The sequence below is a fragment of the Carcharodon carcharias genome, chromosome 8, assembly GCF_017639515.1.
Source record: "Carcharodon carcharias isolate sCarCar2 chromosome 8, sCarCar2.pri, whole genome shotgun sequence".
NCBI classification, from domain to species: Eukaryota; Metazoa; Chordata; class Chondrichthyes; order Lamniformes; family Lamnidae; genus Carcharodon; species Carcharodon carcharias.
Window position 1 is genome coordinate 152,706,852 of NC_054474.1, and position 21,525 is coordinate 152,728,376.

The 21,525-nt window shown below is 44.5% G+C and overlaps 1 protein-coding gene across 2 annotated transcripts in view; it reads right to left on the minus strand.

The window, feature by feature from the left end:
* The window catches only part of col27a1b (collagen, type XXVII, alpha 1b), a 598,999-nt gene that overhangs the window by 554,852 nt on the left and 22,622 nt on the right, over positions 1-21,525 (minus strand). For both annotated transcript variants that reach the window (XM_041193458.1, XM_041193459.1), the window contains exon 2: positions 9,692-9,762. In XM_041193458.1, coding sequence (XP_041049392.1) covers positions 9,692-9,762 — 71 coding nt within the window. The remainder of the gene's footprint in view (positions 1-9,691; positions 9,763-21,525) is intronic.

The window sequence follows — 21,525 nt, forward strand, 5'->3', positions numbered from 1 at the left end:
TCAGCATCAAAATTGGTTGCTCAATGACACTTCTCATCGTCATCACATCTTCAATTGTAGCACTATTGGGCCTTGTTGCTTGGGCTGCTCGTGAGTGTCATCAGTTAAGACCCTCTTTCTGTGTAATCTGTTGCAGGAATCGCCTCATGCAAGGTGGAATTCTAAGCTCAGCTCCTCACTCCTGTAGAGCTGCAGGTCTGTCAGGAGGGAGAAGGCTGGTGCTGCTCAAACTGCTGGTCACCAAGCGGCTGTTGCTGTTTATGCTGCTGCAATGTGGTTGACTCTTAACTGCCCTCTGGAATGGCTTAGCAAGCTACTCAGTTCAAGGGCAATTAGGGGTGGGCAACAAATGCTGGCCTTGCATGCCCTCATCCCAAGAAAGAATAAAGGAGAAAAAAAATCCATGCTGGACTGATATATAACAGTTGGAAACCGGAAATCAGATGCGCAAATTTCCACCATAGTGTAAGTCTCCTCCAAAGCAGCAGCAATTAACTCCAAAGTAGTGAAAGAAAACACTCAAAACAAGTGCCGTTATCAAAAACCTTTCACTTAGGCAAGGAAGCAGGTGTGAACCCGTGGTACCGTGGAATATTTTGGCACTCATTTCTTCAATTGCTGCTTCCACTGGCAAGATCCAGGATATCCTAGAAAACCCATGAACCTAAAATTCCCATTCAAAATCACTGCCCTAAGAGCTTTTAATTACATCTTAATTTATTTAAAATTGGTAACCTGCCTTTCCCGATGGGGGAGTTTCCTCACACAGAGCTGAACAAGCCACAGTTAAATGCTCCCAGCAAGTGAGAGATCAAGGCCCCCCATTTGGACCAGACACTGGGGGTCCCAAAGCCCAAGTGAAGATCCACCTCTACCTGAACACAATGTTATTCAGGGAACATATATAATCAAGCACGCACTATTCACCAAATTAAGCAAAACTCACTGAAATCAGAATAAATAACATGCAGTACTCTGGTCAATTATCGTCCCCAATGCACATTCAGTATAAATGAGACAAACAAGGTTGCACAAGTACTAATTACCCATTTAGGTTCCAAATCTTTTTGGTCACAATCCAGCTCAGGATGTAACTGTTTGTATATGCCTTAAGTTTTACAGCGCAGCACTCGACTAGATTTAGAATTAATTTAGTTGTACCACTTCTTTATTCGATCCTGTGCTGTGTAACATTCTGGCTTCAATGAAGAAAATAATAAGAAACACTCTTCACTCAGAATCTGTTTTAGATACATCTGTCAGGTGTCAGGCCTTGGCAGTATGGTGCAATATCTGCTGAGGAAATCCCTCATTCACATCATCCAGCTACAAATTTAGCTTGAAACAGAGTGAAGGTTCTTAAATTAGATTTGAATAGTTGATTCAATAATAGATGCAATGTTTAACTCTGTGAGCACAACTGCCATGAGGTCTAACAAGGGGACCCAGGCTAAAAGCTGGACATTCTGCATACAGTCCACAATAACAAGCTAGTTTTTAGAAACCGTGCTGTTTGCCATTTCAGACATCTGTGAATTGTTCTCCCTACAAACTTTGCAGTTTCCTTCCATATTGGCCGACAAAACAGTAAGAGATATCCACTGTGCAATACAGCAATTTTCATCTTGAATTACTCTCCACATTAGTTTTCTCATCTTCACTGTAAGCAGCTAAGTACTTACTGCTTTCACTATTATCCTCTGTGTTTTTGGATGGTGCACGGCATTATTACAGTATGACCTTTACATGAATACTGATCTCGTTGAGTGTTTGTAAACAATGCATCATAAATAGAGTATAATAGTTGGGAATTTGACGGGAGTCAATTTCTCTGGTAAGTGGTTGGTGAGTATATATCAAACTGAGATTTAATTTGACACTTTGAACTTAACTTGGAACTTTAAAAATTGTAGAGAAACTGCAAGTTAGCTAACAGAAACAATCAGTCAGTGGCAGTTAACTTGCCAAGGCTCCTACAATAGCACCTGCCAAACCTGCGACCTCTACCACCTAGAAAGACAAGGGCAGCAGTCACATGGGAACACCACCACCTGCAAGATCCCCTCCAAGTCACATACCATCCTGACTTGGAACCATATGGGTCAAAAACCTGGGACTCTCTTCTGAACATCACTGTGGGTGTACCTTCAGCACACAAACTGCAGCAATTCTAGGGGTGGGGGCAGGGCACTCACCACCACCTTCTCAAGAGCAATTTATAGCGATGGACAATAAATGCTGGTCTTGCCAGCAACACTCACACCCCATGAAAGAATAAAAAATCTATCAATCAGCCATAAGTGATTGCCTGAATAGGTGCTAATTATTATGAGCAAGAAGGTGATAGCACTTTTTACTTGGGTGAGGCTCAAAAAGGTATGAATGAGATTGCCAATTTATTTCCTTACAATGAGGATTCGTGGCCACTGAATTGACAATGGCTCTATATACATTCACTGAAAACTTGTCCAATTGTGACAGAGGTGAGATTTACACAATCAGGAGAGTGGTGTGCATTCAGACTGGGGAGTCTTTAATCATCAATAAAAACAGAAAGTACTGGAAATACTCAAAAGATCTGGCAGCGTCCCATGAGAGTGAAACAGAGTTAACGTTTCAGGTCGATTACCTTTTACCAGCAATTGAGCGGAAATGCCACAGGATTAAAATGTCGGGATTGTGCAATCCAGCCCCATTCCCGACCATTGAAAACTTCACAATCACAAACCAAGCCACTGACGAGGCTCCGGTGGAAAGCACATGGGTGCCTCATTAACAGAGTTTTGTGAGAAGCATGAGCACACATAAGGAGACAGCAACAAAGGTGTAAGACTTTACAGATGAAAAGAGAAAGGGAGTGTTCCCCTATAGCAAAGTCAAGCAAATTTAAACTCAGTTTGAGGAATTTTGTAAGTGTGTTGTAAAACAACAACAGGACGAAAGTAATTATTACTAAAGCCATTTGAACTAGGTGGGAAAAGACATTTTAACATCTCAAAAGTGCCACATTTTGACTAGATGATTAATCTCTGCAATGAATCATGGTCTCTAAGGGACATCACAACTTCCAGATCAGATCAGTGAGCAAGGAAGATTAGCTAAAACATATGTTCTGTTGCACCACAAAAGTGCCACACCTTGAGGCATCATACACACAAAGATACTCAAATATCATATTCATAAATCAATAACAAATAACTGAACAATCTTGGAGACGTATTAAAATTGATATTTGACATCTTTCGGAAGAGATGCTAAACAAAGACCCTGTCTGTGCTCTCAGGCGGGCATAATAGATTCCACAGTACTATTTCAAAGAAGAGCAGGGGATTTCACCCTCGTGCCATGGGCAAGACTTAGCCCTCAATAAGCATAATGAAACAGGTTATCTGGTCGTTACCATTTCGTTGCTTGTGAGAGCTGGCCGTGTGCAACTTGGCTGCTGTATTTCCTACATTATGACAGTGACTACACTTCAAAAGCACTTTGTTGGCTGCCAAGCACTTTGAGACTGCAAGATCATGAAAGGCACTATATAAATGCAAGTATTTCTTTTCTTTCTTTAAAGAACAGGAAAGCAGTTATTTTCCAGTGATATTTTCCAACCTTAATAATCTAATTTCTTCTCAAGGAGAAGAGTAAGGGGTTTCCAGCAGCTGCCAATTTAGAGAAACTTCAATCAACAAGAGTAATTAACCTCTAACAGCCCTCTGGGTGTGCCTATTTAGACTACATTCCCCAACAGGGAGTACCTAAGCTGTAGCCTTAAGCAGCTAAGCACTGCAACTGTGTTCCAGACTACCTCTGAGCGCCACTACAATGGGTTTGCTTGTTTGAGCAAGGATTAAATGAGTCTAACTTTTATTTGAGAAAATAAGCAAGGCTCTTCACTTCAACTGCCACCAATGTGGATCTTACAAAGTTAAAGTTACATCAGTCGAAATTGTCAAGTGCAAATATTGAACATTAGCTTGAGTTATTATGCAGCACTATTATCGAGTTAGTATGCAGGAAGGTGAGGAGTAGGAGTACGCCTTGCAGAGATAAAGATATTGCACAGCAGCTAAAGTATACAGTGTGCAACTGTAATAACAACAACTTGCTTATAAATAGCACGGTTAATGTGGTCAAATGTCCCTCGGCAGTTCATAGGAGCATATTCAAACAGCATTTGACAATTAGTGAGTCACATGAGGAGATATTAGAACAGGTGATGTGGAGCAGTTTTACAGATCACCTTTAAAGAGGGGACAGCCAGGCTTGAAGTTTGAGATGGACAATTCCAAAGCTTGGGGCCAAGATAGCTGAAGGGCCATCAACAGTGCAGGGAGGAAAATGAGAAATAAGGGGCCAGCATTGGAGGAGTGCAGAGATTTTGGAGGGCTGTAAAACTGAGGAGATTACAGAGATAGGGAGGGACAAGGCCATAGAGGGTGCAGAGGATGGTTACACTATACCCTGAATGGATTAAAGTAACCACTTTAGCTTCACTAATAATAAGCTACAACAGACTTTCTTCTTCAACATGCTTTTACTGCTCTTATATTAACAATTTGAATGTCAGTTCAGTGAGCTGTGCAGTTCACTGAAGTTCCTCTTCAACAGATTCTCTTTGCTGTCCATGGTACTGAGGTCAATGCATTCCACTGTACCAAGCTGTCACACTGGATAGCTTCAATGTGCTAACAACATTATCACGACAAACTAACACACTCAAGTCATGGTAGCATAGTGATAATATTAGTAGTAATCCAGAGGCCTATACTAATGCTCTGGAGATATGGGTTCAAATCCCACCATGGCAGCTAGAGTGAGTTAAATTCAATTAATAAAATCTGAAATAAGGATGTTCGTCTCATAATTAATAATCATGAAACTACAGAGTTGTCACAAAAAACTACTTGCTTCGCTAATGATCTTCAGAAATAAAATGTTCTCATTTATGAGTACTGTGTAAGCTGGAGACAGTTGGACCAAAGGCTAAAAGGAGCATAAACTGGAAGGGAAATCTCACCAAAGACTACGCACTGGGGAAGTGGATAACCAGGATTTTACAGCAAAAGCTGGGAGGAGTGGAACAGGGTCAGATGCTCAAATGAAGAAAAGGTGCCACAGAAAGCAGGGTGGAAGCGCAGCTGGCCATGGTAGCCATGCCAATACAAGGTATAATGGAACATTAAGGTAAAAGCAAAATACCGCGGATGCTGGAAATCTGAAATAAAAACAGAAAATGCAGGAAAAACTCAGCAAGTCTAACAGCTGTAGTGAGAAAAAAAAGAGTTAACGTTTCGAGTCCTTATGACTCTTCTTCTGCTCTGAAGAGGAGTCATAAGGGCTTGAAACGTTAACTCTGTTTTTTTTTCTCTCCACAGATGCTGTTAGACCTGCTGAGGTTTTCCAGCATTTTCTGTTTTTGTATAATGCAACATACTGGCTTCTATATATATATATATATATATATTCATATATATAGTATACAGAAACCAATCTTTGCCACAAAATTTACTTACTGAAGTAAATTCATCAGCAGTCACCATAACCCAATGGCATTCATCTGTCATGTTCATCTGAGACTTCATAATTTTTAGCTTTAAATCTGCTATTTTGGGGGAGGAGTTCTCTCCCTCTATTCTATCTGAACACTAATGAAAGTTTTTGCCAAAGGATCACTTAAGTTGAAGTAACTTGGTTGCAAGTTATAAATATTTCCTACAATAAAGAAGAAATACAAAAAGAAAGGAACATATGATCCCAGAATTGATTTTGGTTTATATCCTGGCATGATACATGTGTCTGCAGACTTGTTTTTACAGTCTATATGTAATGGATGCCTTGCAGTTCTTTCAATTGCCAACCTATTCCCTGAGCTACTGTTTTAACAAAGGTCAACTAGGCCTGAGCTATTTTCACACAAGCCTGTAATTGCCAACAAATTTGACTGAAAATAGTACATTATGGTCTTTGAGATTTCACAACATGTACAGTTATGTTTGAGTTATGGAAGCAATAGAAAAATATTTGTAGCAAAATCTTATATTGATGTTGAAATTTGGCATGACAAATGAAATCTAATCATACATGCAAGTTAAATATTACTGACTATATGCATATCTGAAATATTTCACAGTGCAGTTAATGCTGTGTTTCACATCGATCAAACAATATCACGTAACATCAATGGAACTAAACTGGTAATTGCAAACTCCTCAAAAGCAACAGGAAGTTGAGCTCTGGAGAAGAGCCATACGGACTCGAAACGTTAACTCTGTTTCTCTCTCAACAGATGCTGCCAGACTTACTGTGGTTTTCAGACATTTTCTGCTTTTGTTTTAGATTCCCAGCATCCGCAGTATTTTGCTTTGACCCTTGCTGATTTGTTGATCCCACACTTTAAAATTTTCATCTGCATTTTTAAATTCCTTCATGGGCTCCTCACCCCACCCCAACCAGTTTTGAAACTTCTTCCAGCCGTATAAGCCTCCTCCTCTCATTCTGGCCTTCTCTGAATAAGAAATAGGAGCAGGAAGAGTCCGCTTGGCTCCTTGAGTCTGCTGCACAATTCAATATGACCATGGCTGATCTTTGGCTTCAACTCCACCTTTTTGCCATATCCCACCATACCCTGAGAGATAAAAAATCTATCAATCTCACTCGACGATGGAGCATACACATCGTTCTGGGGCAGATAATTCCAAAGATTAACAACCCTCTGGGTCAAGCAATTTCTCCTAATTTCAATCCCAAATGATTGACCCCTTATCCTGAGGCTGTGTCCCTGTGTTCTAGATTTCCCAGCCAGCAGAAACAACCTCACAGCATCTATCCTGTCCAGTCCCTTTAGAAACCTATGTATTTTTCCCTGTGATCATCTCTCATTCTTCTAAATTCCAGAGACTATAAGCCCAATTTACTCAGCCTCCCATCATAGGACAACCCTCTCACCCCAGGAACCAATCTTGAGTCAATTTAGGATCTCCCACTCCCTTCAACCCACCAGTGACCAGCATGCCTTCATGCACCTAGGCCCCACGCTTGTACTCTCTTGCTATCTCTCCACTTCCAGAATCCTCCTTAAAATCCACCTCTTAACCGTGTTTTTGCATTTTGGGATGTCCTATGTTTGAAGATGCTACATGAAGTCAAATTGTTGTATGAACAGATTGGATGCCAAGACCTTTGGTCAAGGTTTGGTGTAAAAATTGGTGGGTGATTCATAAACAACATTCGTAGGTCACTGGGAGTGGATTGCTTGACCACCTTTTTGGCCAATAAATACCATTCAACTCATCACAGCATAAAATGTAAATCCACACCCACTGCAAGGTGTTCTAAACAGAAGGCCCAAGGCTGGTCCTAAATTGGAACTTTGACTTCATTAACATTGTTTGGGCAAGCTCACCCCATTTAATAGGGATAGTGGGCTTCAAGAGTGTTGTAGAGCTGGAAATGTTGGCATGACACATTCAGTGTCTGCATTGGATAGGTTTATTATGGATACACAACAAGTTGTGTTGTGTGACACCAACCACCACGTTATATGGGATAAATTCCGAACAGATCTAGCAAATCAAGACTGGGCATCCATGAGGTGCTGTGGGCCATCAGCAGCAGCAGAATTGTACTCAATCACAGTCTGTAACCTTATGGCCTGGTATATCCCCCACTCTACCATTACCACCAAGCCAGGGGATCAACCCTGGTTCAATGAAGAGTGCAGGAGGGCATGCCAGGAGCAGCACCAGGCATACCTAAAAATGAGGTGTCAGCCTGGTGAAGCTATAACACAGGACCACTTGCGTGCCAAACAGCATAAGCAGCATGTGATAGACAGAGCTAAGTGATCCCACAACCAATGGATCAGATCTAAGCTCTGCCATCCTGCCATATCCAGTCATGAATGGTGGAGGATAATTGAACAACCAACTGGAGGAGGAGGCTCCACAAATATTCCCATCCTCAATAATGGGGGAACTCAGCACATCAGTCCCAAATTACAGCCACCTTCAGCCAGAAGTGCCGAGTGAATGATCCATCTCAGACTCCCCCTGAGGTCTACAGCTTCACAGATGCCAGACTTCACCCAGTTCAGTTCAAGCCATGTGATATAAAGAAACAGCTGAAGGCACTGGATACTGCAAAGGCTTTGGGCCCTGGTGATATCCCGGCAACAGTACTGAAGGCTGGTGCTCCAGGACTAGCCGTGCCCCTAGCTGAGCTGTTCCAGTACAGCTACAATACTGGCATGTACCCAGCAATTTGGAAAATTTCCCAGGTGTTTCCTGTCCATAAAAAGCAGGACAAATCCAATCTGGTCAATTACTGCCACTCCAGTCTATTCTCGACCATCAAAGTGATAGGAGGTGTCAGAAACAGTGCTATCACGCGGCACTTACTCAGACATAAGCTATTCACTGATGCTCAGTTTGGGTTCTGCCAGGGCTAACCAGCTCCTGACCTCATAACATCCTTGATCCAAACATGGAGAAAATAGCTGAATTCACAAGGTGAAGTGAGAGTGGCTGCCCTTGACATTAAGGCAGCATTTGACCGAGTGTGGCATCAAGGAGCCCTAGTAAAACCGGAGTCAATGGGAATCAGGAGAAAACTCTTCACTGGTTGGAGTCATACCTAGCACAAAGGAAGATGGTTGTGGTTGTTGGAGGTCAATCATCTCAGTCCCAGGACATCACTTCAGGAGCTCCTCAGGGTAGTGTCCTAAGCTCAACCATCTTCAGCTGCTTCATCAATAATGTTCCCTCCATCATAAGGTCAGAAGTGGGGATGTTTATTAATGATTGCACAATGTTCAGCATTGTGTACCATCTATAAGGTGCACTGCAGCAACTCCTTCCAGACCTGTGACCTCTACCACCTAGAAGGACAAGGGCAGCAGATGCATGGCCACACCACCCCCAAGCCACTCACCAATCTGACTTGGAAAAATATCGCCGTTCCTTCACTGTCACTGGCTCAAAATCCTGGAGCTCCCCGCCTAACAGCACTGTGGGTGTACCTACACTACATGGACTGCAGTGGTTCAAGAAGGTGGCTCACCACCACCTTCTCAAGGGCAATTAGGGATGGGCAATTAATGCTGACCTAGTCAGCGGTGCCCACATCCTGTGAATGATTTTTAAAAAGTCAATCTACCTCTAAATAGCCTCAAAAACATCCTTTGCTACTGTCACACACTTGTCTTAATTAAAGCAGTATACAAACTGAGCAGGCAACAACTTTTTTTTTGCCAATTATCTACAATCTGTCTCCTCAGTTTGATGGAAATCTTGCTAACATCTTTCTTTCCCTCCTTCCTAATCCAAATCAATGGGTTTCTCCTCCAGGGCACCTGTAGTGTCCAGACCACTGCTGAGAGCAGCAAGATTAATGGAGCCAAGCATTCTTGATCTGCCTGACCTGAATGTTTCAGCATAGCACCACATAGTGCATTTCCTCACTGAAGCATTATAACTACCAACCTAAATTAATTTATTAATGCCAATCTTTATATTAATGGAAGCATTCTTATTCATGCACAAAATTGTTTGAAAAAATAAATTATGAGCATCTAAATTGCAGACAATAATATTCTCCAATACTCTGCACAGCTTCCAAAAATGGTTAGAAATTACATTTGTACTGACATGTTTTCATTGTTCTATTGATAAATAGTTGCTAATGAAATGAATCTTACCTTCAGGCAGTACTTGTGCAAGTCCCAGGTAACAAGTACAATAAAAAACAGCACAGAGGATTAGGGCTCTCCTAGGGGAATAATAACAGGTTAAAATTAAATGAAAAGTACACTATACATATCTATGTCAACATGTGCTATATGTCAATCTAATTTTATTATTAACCTTGCTGCATTCTACATTGCACTATTTTTCATTTTAACAAGATGGCAACATAGGTACAACTGAGGAAGGCCTCCCATTTTAACCCATCCAACCAGAGGTAAAAAAACACCTTCTTTAGACACCCAAAATGTTCTTAAATGATTCCTGCCCTTTAGCCATCATCAAGATATGCACATACATATTTTAATTATCCTTCATGACATCAATCCTGATTTGCCTTTTGATCATTTGAATGTACTATTGATCGAGTTCTTAGCAGTGTTGTGCATCTTCCTGTTTTAGTGTCACCCTTGGCTCAGTGGGTCGCGCTCACTTCTGAGTTAGAAGATTGTGGGTTCAGGTCACCACTCCAGGACTTGAGCACAATAATTAAGGCCGAGGCCCAGAACAGTACTGAGGGTGTCCTGCACTGTCGGAAATACCGTCTTTCAGGTGAGACATTGAAGCAAGTCCCCATCTGCTCCCTCAGTTGGGCATAAATGATCCCATGGCATTATTTCAAACAAAACCAAGGGAGCTATTTCTGGTGTCCTGGTCAATATTTATCCCTCAGTCAATATCACATTGGTCATTATCACATTGCAGTTGGTGGGAACTTGCTGTGCACAAAGCTATCTACTGCATTTCCTACATTACAATAGTGACTGCAAAAGTACTTAATTGGCTGTAAAGTGCTTTGGGACATCCTGAGGCTTTGAAAGGCGCTATATAAATGCAAGTCTTTTATGTCTTTACTATTTACTATCTGGTATCCTTCTTTGAGATTCCTCTCAGCTGTTCCCTCTCAAGGATGTAAAATCCAAGTTTCTCTAGTCTTTCCTCATAACTCAGTTCTCTGACTTTCTGGTTCAGCCGTTTGACTCTTCCTGAGCTGCTTCCAATGATCAAATACCTCCCTTGTGTCTTAGTGACGAGAGTTATATGTGACATTCAAGGTGCGATATGAACAGAACACGGTGCACTAGTACCGTGACATTCTTGGACTTATACTCTGTTGTCTTGGCTACGGTTTACTCCCGCCAATTCGAAGTCCTTTTTGCACTCCACAGAAAAATGTGTTTCCAATTAAGCAGTTGAGTTAAAATTGAACAAGAGGCTTTTTGCAACTAAAAAATAAATTTACTCAACCTTTTGAATTACAGGAGTAAAAATGTTTATTGATCAGCATTCTATCTGCTGAGGGGCCAGTTAACTCACTTGGCTTGGTGGCTAGCAAGTGGAGCATATTATCACCAACAGCACAGGGGTTCGATCCCTGATCTGGCTGGGGCATACTCAGGGCACGTCTTCCCACCCTACCTGCAATTAAAAAAATTGCAGCACCTTGCTGTGGTTTGGTGAATAATTGCCAAGAGCCTGCCTTTGGGCAGAGAGCTGAAGAAGGAAGATTCTATCTGCTCCACAATGATTGAACACTGACTCCACTCAAACCCCTAAGTCACTTTTAGCTAACTGTCAGATATTCCAACACCATTCACAAAACAAGTACCTCAGCCATATTTACAAAAGCAAAATACTGCAGACGCTGGAAATCTGAAACAAAAGCAGAAAATGTTGGAAAAACCCAGATGAAGAAGGGTCATACGGACTCGAACCGTTAACTCTGTTTCTCTCTCCACAGATGCTGTCAGACTTGCTGAGTTTTTCCAGCATTTTCTGTTTTTGTTGCCTCAACCATATTTTACTCCTACATCTAATACTTAGAAGTGTCCATACTAAGTTTTACTTTCCATGTTCTACCCACTTACATATTTGGTCTAACTCTTTTTAGTCCCATTTAAACATACAAAACGTCTATACAGTATATGAATTAATGCTGGGACTAAGGTTACTGTTTGGTTGAATGGATATTACATCAATAAATGTTTGAAGGCTGTATTACATTTTGGTGCTAGTGTAACTGTAGCCTTTAAACATTTATTGATCTTATAGCCATCAGCAAGATTATGATATTTTTGTTTATTATATAGCAACTAAGAAACCCATCGCACTCACATTACTTTACTTCATAGTATTTATCATTGCAAAAATAAAGCAATATTTGCAGATATTATTTCTTGGGGGAAGAATCTACAAGGCAGTTGAGACCAGCCTCGTTATGTAGTGCAGAAACTTGAGCAAGGTCAAGAAGGGAGGAACAAAGACTGGATGCAAATGAGATGTGGATGCTGAGATGGATGTGTGGAATAACAAGGAAGGACAAAATCAGGAACCAGTACATCAAAGGATCAGTGAAGATTGTGGGAGCAGCTGAGAAGAGATTGAAGAGAGAGAGAGACACACACAGAGAGATAGAGAGACAGAGAGAGAGAGAGAGAGCGAGAGAGAGAAAAAATGTGGTCAGATGAATGATGGAGAGAGAAAGAGAGAGAAAATGTGGTCAGGTGAGTGATGAAGATGGGACTGTCAGGGAGAAGGAAAAGGCCTGAGACCAGATGGAACGATACAGCAGAGAGAGACTATAACAGCAGAAATGGACGAGCAATGGGTGACTGGCAGGGGAAGATGGAGGAGGATGATCAACCAGTATTGTGGAGACCCCAGGTAAAATGGGAGAATCGGAAAGAAGAAGATTATTCCTGGTTTTGGAGGGGCGGGTAAGAGGGGGAGGGGGGAGGGGAGGGTGGGTGTGACAATCCATCTGCCACAATTCAAGTTACTTACCCACTGGAATTTAACCTTTTGCGCCATTTCAGATTTTAACGTGCAGGGATCTGCTCACAGAACCTTGTGGAAAGCTCGCAGTGGCAGTTAAGTTAACAGTCCCTTCCTGTAGACTGCTGGGCTGGATATTGGGTTCTGGGTCAGTACCCCAACATTGGGGTCAAGTGGGGGTCCCGACCCCGCCATATGTTGGGTAACAGTTAGCCAACTGCAATTTTGTCTGGATTGGCCGATTATGGCTGGAGGGCACACTTGCTATCCAACTGAGGACAGCAGACGAGTTCTCAAAGCTAGAGGGCCAATAGGAGGCTCTCCAGCATTGAAGGAGCTGCCCACCTCTATTCGCAATGGCAGCCTGCCGTTCAGGTATGGGAGAGAGAGAGGGTGCTTCTATCCTAAGGCCCTCTCAGCACTTCGAGGAAAAATGGCCACAGCTGCCAGGCCACTGTTCCGGAGGGGAAACCTCTCCACAAGGCGGTCAACTGATGCAACTGTGGCCAGGTAGGTGGGGTGAGGGGGGTGGGGTGAGGGGGGGATGGGGGACGCAGGGTGCTCAGTCTACCTGGAATACTGGAACCCCACCACTCGCCGCACCCCCACCCGCCCCCCACCCCTCCCCCCACCACCCCACCCCCAAACAATCCACAGTCTGTCACTGGGTTGCCATCTCCAAACAGTTTCTGTGCTGCCATCACCAAAGGGGAAAACTCCAGTCAGCCTCTGATACTCGGCCTTAAACTTACCTCATTTTGCTACCTGCCGCTTGTGGGCAGGTAGCCCTTTCTCTGCTGAAACCGCCTCCAAGAAAATGGCTCGGGGGCATAATGGTGCCAGCAAACCAGCTAGCGGCTCAAAATTACACACCCGCCCACCTCTATTCTCACCACCATATTCAGGACGAAGATCCTGCCCTTGGTGTCTGTAATAAAGCTGTTGGCTTTGGCGAAGTGGGCATCAATGACCTACTTGGTGCAGGAATGGAGGGGCAGCTGAACTCACCCAGTTCTGGATATTGCCTAGTCTAGAAAATAAGTTAAAGGGGGAAAAGGAAGGACTTGCATTTATATGTTGCCTTTACTTTGTCAGGAAGTTCCCAAGCAATGAAGTACTTTTGAAACATAGTCATTATTGTAATGCAGGGAAACACAGGAGCCAACATGCACACAGCAAGGTGTCACAAATATCAATGCAATAATTGATCAGATGTCTACTTCAGGTCAGCTTTGTTGAGAGATAAATGTTAGTCTGAGCAGTGACATTTATCTTTTACATGCAGCTAAACAGACAGGACCTCACTTTATCATTCCTTCCTATTCAACTAAAGTATCAGACTGGGTTATATACTCAGATCTCTGAATTGAGATTCAGGATCACCATAATCTCCTGACTCAATAGTAAGTGCCATTCCAAGGGCAACACAGGCTTCATTAAAGGAATTGTAAAAATATTGAGCTGAATATTCCTAACAGCACTGTGGGTGTACCTACACCACATGGACTGCAGTGGCTCAAGAAGGCAGCTCACCACCGCCTTCTCAAGGGAAGTTAGGGATGATGGGCAATACATGCTGGCCTAGCCAGCGAGTCCCACACCCTGTGAACGAATGAATGAATAAATAAATAAATAAATAAACAGACCGAGGAGCCACTCACCCAGCCACTACAAGCTCACTCAGAGAATAAGACAACCAATAGGCTGTGCTCCTATATCAATATATTGATAATATATTAAAAGTCCATCATATAATGCACTCTTCCTATATGTGTCCCACTTTATTCCAGTAGCATTTCAGGATGTCACATCTATTAACATCCCCAATGTTATCATAGACGCATCATCTAACTTCCCAAGAATAATGCTAGGAATATAAAAAGTGTTTCATGTCGCGTCCATTTAATTATTCTTTCCCATTATAATTTGTTGATAGTATTATTATTAAATAGCGTATCCTCCAACTCACCACAAGCAACGTCATGGGAGATCACTGCGGCTTAGGCAATTGTTTTTTCCTTCAGCGACTGGGGTTAAAATTAAACATGAAATAAAACCAGAATAAGCTGGAAATTCTCAGGATGGCAAGAAAGACAGGTTGTTGACATTGTGGGAGTGTGCCAGATGTGTCCAATGGGGCTTTTTGGAGATTTTCCTCCTTCAAGATATCTTGAAATTGGTCCCACTTGGTCAGGGGGAAGAGAAGCCCAGACAGATGCTGCAGTGACATCTTTCACAGTGTTTTGGAGAGACAGTAGAGAATGCGATGATGACCATCTATCATGGTGAATGCACAGCAGAGCCACAAATAATGATTGAAACTATCAAGTGATTTGGCTTTTTTCAAAATTTAGTTTTGGAAATGATGAACATTGGCGAGGAAGACTTCCTTCTTGCTTTGAAGATGAAGATAACAAAATGGATTTCTTTTCCCATGACAAAGGGTGAAGAAAATAATTTAACATGTAAACGTTAAAAATGGTGCCATAAAAAAACTCGGTGCATTGAATGGTATGTGTGAATATCAAAGGTTTCTCCTAGTCCTGAGGAAATCAGGTTACTCAAGGGTTGGGGGGGGGGGGGGCAATGAGGGAATGGGCAATAAATGCTGGCATCACCAATGATAATGTTCACATGCCTCGGATGAACAAAAATAAAACGATGCACTCTGTTACTGGGTCAATCCTCAGAAATTACTTTTTCCAAATGATTTTCAAAGAATATTCTGTGTAACCAGAATGCCCAATAGTACAGAATACAATCATGATGATTTAAGGCATTTCTACATAATAGTCAAACCCAGTAAACAAAAGGGTTTGTCAAGTGTGTCCAGATTATTAAAGGCTTAGAGAAATTGAAAGCCAAGATTTGCTGCATGTATTTATAAAACATTCCATGGCTCGGGCCTTATAAATAGACAGAGTGCAGAAGCCAGGAAGTCACACTAGACCTACAAGAAAACACTAATTCAGCCCCATGTGGAGTATTGTGTCCAATTCTGGACACCACACTTTAGGAAAGGCCTGAAGCGTTTGAAGAGGGGACAGAATAGTTCCAAAAATGAGGGATTACAATTATGTGGAGAGGCTAGGAAAGCTGGCACTGTTGTCCTTAGAGCAGAGAAAGTAAAGAGAAGATTTGATACAATTATGAAGCGTTTAGACATAGGAAATAAAGCGAGAAACTGTGTCCAATGGCTTAAGGGTCCAAAACAAGAAGGCACATTTGTAAAGTAATTGGCAAAATAAGCTGCAATAACATGAGGAAAAACTTTTCTGCAACGAGTGCTTGGGATTTGGAATAGGATACAGTTTCAACAGTAGCTTTTAAAAGGGAATTGGGTAAATATTTGAATGAGAAAACACTGCACGGATATGGGGGAAAAACTAGCAGAGGTAAATGGATGAGAGCCAGTACAAACTCAATGGGCTGAAGTTTCCCCTGTGCTAGACTATAAGAATAAAGAAAAGCTCACAACAAATTGGCTAAGAACAAAAGTCTAATGAAAGAATTACTTGCTGTTTTTATCATTCCTGCCCTGCTTATACAGAGAGCGAGGAGCGAATGTGTAGCCTGCAGTAATGTAATCTTCCCGGTGTGAGTTGCCCTGCATTAACACGAAGCAAACCATGACGTGCGTGGCAAAGGTGATGTTTTCTCCTCCCTGTGGCTTCACGCCGTCTACACAGGAGAGATGAAAAGGCAGAAAAGCTGCTTGTATTTTTCAGCATGATAACGTCACACAGTATAGTCAAGTGAAAGTGTAGCAATAGCACTTTTAATTCATTCATGGGATGCGAGATCGCTGCCAAGGCCAGCATTTAAGGCCCATTCCTAATTGTCCTGGAGAAATTGGCGGTAAGCCATCTTCTTGAACCACTGCAGTCCATGTGGTGTAGGTGAGGGAGTGCAGTGAAGGTTCATCAGACTTGTTCCCAGGATGGCGGGACTGTCCTATACAGAGAGGTTGGGAAAACTGGGTCTGTGTTCTCTATTGTTTCGAAGAATGGGAGGTGATCTCATTGAAACCTACAAAATACTTAAAGGGATGGACAGGGTAGAAGTAGGTAAGACGTTTCTCCTGGCTGGAGGGTCTAGAACCAGGGGACACAATGTCAAAATAAGGGAGAAGCTACTTAGGGCTGAGATGAGACTTTTTTTTACTCAAAGGGTTGTAAATCTTTGGAATTCTCTACCCTAGAAGCTGTGGAAGTTCAGTCATTGAGTATGTTCAAAGCAGAGATAGGCAGATTTCTAAATACTAGTGATGTAAAGGGATATGGGGATAGTGTGGGGAAAAAGGCATTGAAGTGAATGATGAGCCATGATTGTATTGAATGGGGGAGCAGATTCAATGGGCTGAATCGCCTATTCCTGCTCCTATATTCCTAAATACACTCACAGTGCTGTTAGGAAGGGAGTTCCAGGATTTTGACCCAGCGGCAATGAAAGGACAGTGATGTAGTTCCAAGTCAGGATGGTAAGTGGCTGAGAGACAAGCTTAAGGGTCCAAAACAAGAAGGCACATTTGTAAAGTAATTGGCAAAAGCAGCAGCAATAACATGAGGAAAAACTTTTCTGCAACGAGTGCTTGGGATTTGGAATAGGATACAGTTTCAACAGTAGCTTTTAAAAGGGAATTGGGTAAATATTTGAATGAGAAAACACTGCACGGATATGGGGAAAAAACTAGCAGAGGTAAATGGATGAGAGCCAGTACAAACTCAATGGGCTGAAGTTTCCCCTGTGCTGGACTATAAGAATAAAGAAAAGCTCACAACAAATTGGCTAAGAACAAAAGTCTAATGAAAGAATTACTTTCTGTTTTTATCAATCCTGCCCTGTTTATACAGAGAGCGAGGAGCGGATGTGTAGCCTGCTGTAATGTAATCCATCAGGTAGTGGTGTTCCCATGGGTAGAATTTTATGGATGGCGGAACCGGGAGCGGGCGCAATCGCAGCTCGCAATCGGGTCCATGCCGCAATTCTATACAGGTGGGCCAATTAAGGCCCGCCCAGTGCACTTCACGACTCCCGTGCATAGTGGGCGACCCGGCGGCCTGTATAAAGGAAGACCTGGCAGCCTTGGAAAGGCTGCTCACAATGTCTGGGTGAAGGGCTCCGCAAAGGGGCAAAGGAGGTTATGCAAGTCCGGACGGTAGGCCATCGGGGCAGGCCAGTCCAGAGGGCAGGCCATCGGGGCAGGCAAGGCCGGAGGGTAGGCCATTGAGGCAGGCCAGGCCGGAGAGTAGGCCATCGGGGCAGGCCAGGCCGGAGGGTAGGCCATCGGGGCAGGCCAGGCCGGAGGGTAGGCCATCGGAGCAGGCCAGGCCGGAGGGTAGGCCACTGGGGCAGGCCAGGCCGGAAGGTAGGGCAGGGGGCCAGTGTGCTCCTCGTTTTTCCGATGATTGCCTTGCTGCCCTCCTCGAGGAGGTGGCAGCACGGCGGGAGGTACTGGTTCCACAGGGCAGGAAGAGGAGGACCCCCACATGACAAAATGTGCCTGGGAGGAGGTGGCAGAGGTGGTGAGCGTCCGCAACGTGATGCGATGCACCTGGATCAAGTACTTCAATGACTTGTTGCACTCTGGAAGGGTGAGGACAATGTTGGCATTGGTCACTTAACCCAGCAGGTCGGCTTTCCCCCTGCTGCAACCCCCCAAGTCTGAGTGCAGTTACTGCATTGAATCATTGAAGCCATGTGTCCTTTGCTGGGTGGGCCAGCAGATATTGCCCATGCCGAGGTCAGCCTGAGAGGGTGGTGAAGAAATGGGTTCTGCATCTGCAGCATGTGGTACACTGAGACCCACATGACTGGTTTGGGGGCAACCTGGAGGAGCTGCACCTAGACGCTGTGTTTGAACTGCAGGACATGTCCAAGTCAGGGTGATGAGATGCTGGGAGAGGAGCTTCAAGGTGGCGTGGCAATGAACCATCTGCTACCCTCTGCGCTCCACGTGCTTGCGCATCCTTGCTATGGAAGGATATACCATATGGTGCCTAATGTGATGTAGGCAGCATGTGGCCAAAGGGGTGGGGGTTGAGGAGGGGGGATAGGCCCAGCATCTTTGTGTGAGTGTTCGGCAGCAGCGGGGTGAGGAGGCTCTGGAGCCCTGATATGTCCCACTCTGGCTGGGGTGGGCTGTGCGTGAAGAGAATCCAGGTACAATATTCACAAATCGAAGCTCTTCTCTCATTTTCAGGAGAAGAATGCACATAACACGGCAGAGTGGGTGAGGACTGGCGGTGGCCAGGCGCAGATGCCATTCTTAGCCGGTTTGAGCAGGAGGCCCTGGATTTGGAGAGGCGCCATGCACCTAGGTCCACTGGTGTGGGTGAGGCTGGGGTGCTATGGGTAGGTATGTTTGCACAGCAGTCAGGTCAGCATTGTCCTCCCAACAGCCACAGCAGTGCTGAATGTTAAGTGATTTAATTTTGCAATATGGCTTGAGCGCATAATAATCCAGGGGACAGGGATGCACATTGACATTGTCTCCATGTTAACTGATCCAATGTCCTTGATGAGGTCTTCAGGCTTTGCTTTGAATTGGAACACCATCGTCATTTTTCCGGCTTAAGTTTCTTTGCTTGTGATATTAAATTCAGACATGTCACCATGGCTGAAGGTGCCTCTTTTCTTCTGCTTGTGGATGGTTTCCAAAATTGTTAGGAGTGTTTTGTGGGACATTCAGCTTTATTAACAAGACACTTAGTTACTGTTCCTAATCTGGCAGATTTGGCACTTGGGTATTGAGTATGGAGCCTGCAGCCCAGGCTTGTCCTGGAGGTACGTATGTGGTGTGCTGGCTGAAGGTTCATTGGATTAAAGGCTCCTGGGTGTCCCTGCCTCCCTGGAGTATGCCCGGGTCAGCGTCTGCCACCTCAGCATTTCCCTGTACGTGCTCATCCTCGGACTCACTGCTGGACTCATCGTGTGCAGCCGCAGCCACTTCATTGACTTCTTCATCATCTACTGCGTCCCCCTCTTTCCAGTGCAAGATTGTGGAGAGCGCAGCATGCACCAACTATCACCGAGACATGATCTGGGGGCTATTGGAGTGCGTCCCCTGAGCGGTCTAGGCATTAGAAGCACATCTTGAGAAGACCGATGGTTCTCTCTACCACAGCCCTTGTGGAATCGTGGCTCCTATTGTACCGCTGCTCAGCTTCTGTTCTTGGATGGCAGTGAGGCATTATGAGTCACCTTCTGAGGGGATAGCCCTTGTCACCCAGCAGCCAACCATCCAGCCGGGCTGGAGCACTGAAGAGCCCTGGCACCTGGGAGTGTCTGAGGATGTAGGCGTCGTGGGAACTGCCTGGGTACCTTGCACAGACTTGTAGAATCAGCATCCTGTGATCACACACTATCTGCACGTTCATGGAGTGGAAGCCCTTCCTGTTGTCAAAGGCACCGGGCTCACCTGCTGGCACCTTGATGGCCACATGTGTACAGTCTATAGCACACTGGACAAGGGGGAAGCCAGCAATGGCCATGAAGCCTCTGGCTCGCTGTGCCTGACTTGCCTGGTCCCAACGGTAGTGGATGAAGGTCAATGTACACCTGCACAGAGCGTCTGTGATCTGCTTGAGAAAAGTGTGGACAGCTGATTGGGAGACACCGCAAAGATCACCCACCGAGCCCTGGAAGAAGCCAGAGGCATAGAAGTTGAGGGCAGCTGTGACCTTTAGAGCCACTGGCATGGGGTGCCCACCCACACAGTTAGGGGAGATCTCAGGCCCAATCATCTGACAGATATAGTTGACTGTCTCCCTCGAGAGACGGATCCTCCTTCAGCACTGCACCTCAGACATATTGAGGTAGCTGCTTCGCCGCCTGTATACCCTGGCGTCTTCTGCAGCCCCTTCCCCCTTGGTCTACCTCTTGGCCCAGTGCCCCTTGCCCCCTTGTGCCTGCACCTGTCCTCCCAAAGGTGGCTCCCCTGGAGGCTGAATGTGCACTCTTGGCCTCCTCCCCCTTCTAGCCCTCCCTTCCTCCTCAGAGGAGGTGCCTCGAGTAGAGAGTTCAGCTCCCAGTCCCAGGCTATGGGAAGGTTTCCTGAAACCTGCAGGCCCAGAAAAGATTCCTCACTGCAGAGTGCTGACCTGAAGGTTAAGAGTCCAGACAAAGCAGCTGGTATGCGTTTTGAAGTATTGCAGATCACACAGGCAAGTTTCAATAACTTTGAAAAATCAATACTTGAGAGAGCACACTCACGACCCCAGTGAGGCCTCTTATCCCACACGTGGATGAGGTTTATACAAATGTGTCCTACCCACCTGCCCTTTGTGCCGACCCGAAGATTGCATGGGCAACGGAAAATTGCATCGATTGGTGAGTCAATGGCCTTAAATGGCCCATTAATTAATGGTGGGTGCACAGTGGACATCACCACATGCTCGCCCGACGTCACTGTGTGTCATTTTACACGCAGACACGCGGGGCCAATCCCCGCACAACAACGGGAAAATTCTGCCCCATGTGTCCGCTGCCCTTGTCCTCCTAGGTGGTAGAGGTCACAGGTTTGGAAGCTACTGTTGAAGGAGCCTTGGTGAATTGCTGCAGTGTATCCTGTAGGGGTACACACTGCTGCTAAGGGTACACTATTTACATAGCCAGAATTTCCTCAGAACTATTCCTGTGCCGCTGCCATAACTTCACCATGCCAACAGCGGTCACCAATTTTCGCATGTAAACTAGGTTTCTGTCACACTTCAGCTGACGTTGTGGCAAATTCAGAGCAGCTCCGAGAAAATTCTAGCTTCCCCTTTTTTAAAACATGCATGTCCCTTTTGAAATGCTGTGACCAAATGGCGTACAGTGATCCACGCACTCTCTGGCCAGTTCATGGTAAAGTCGTAGCATAACTTCTGTAAGATTTGTACTGCAAGGCTCTGGTGATCTATCCCGACATTAAATTTGCCTCTCAGTTTGCTTCAGACAAATAATTGGATTTGGCTCGAGGGAAGGAAATCCAGACAAGTCAGTTGTCATGGCACCATCTGTAACCCTTTCA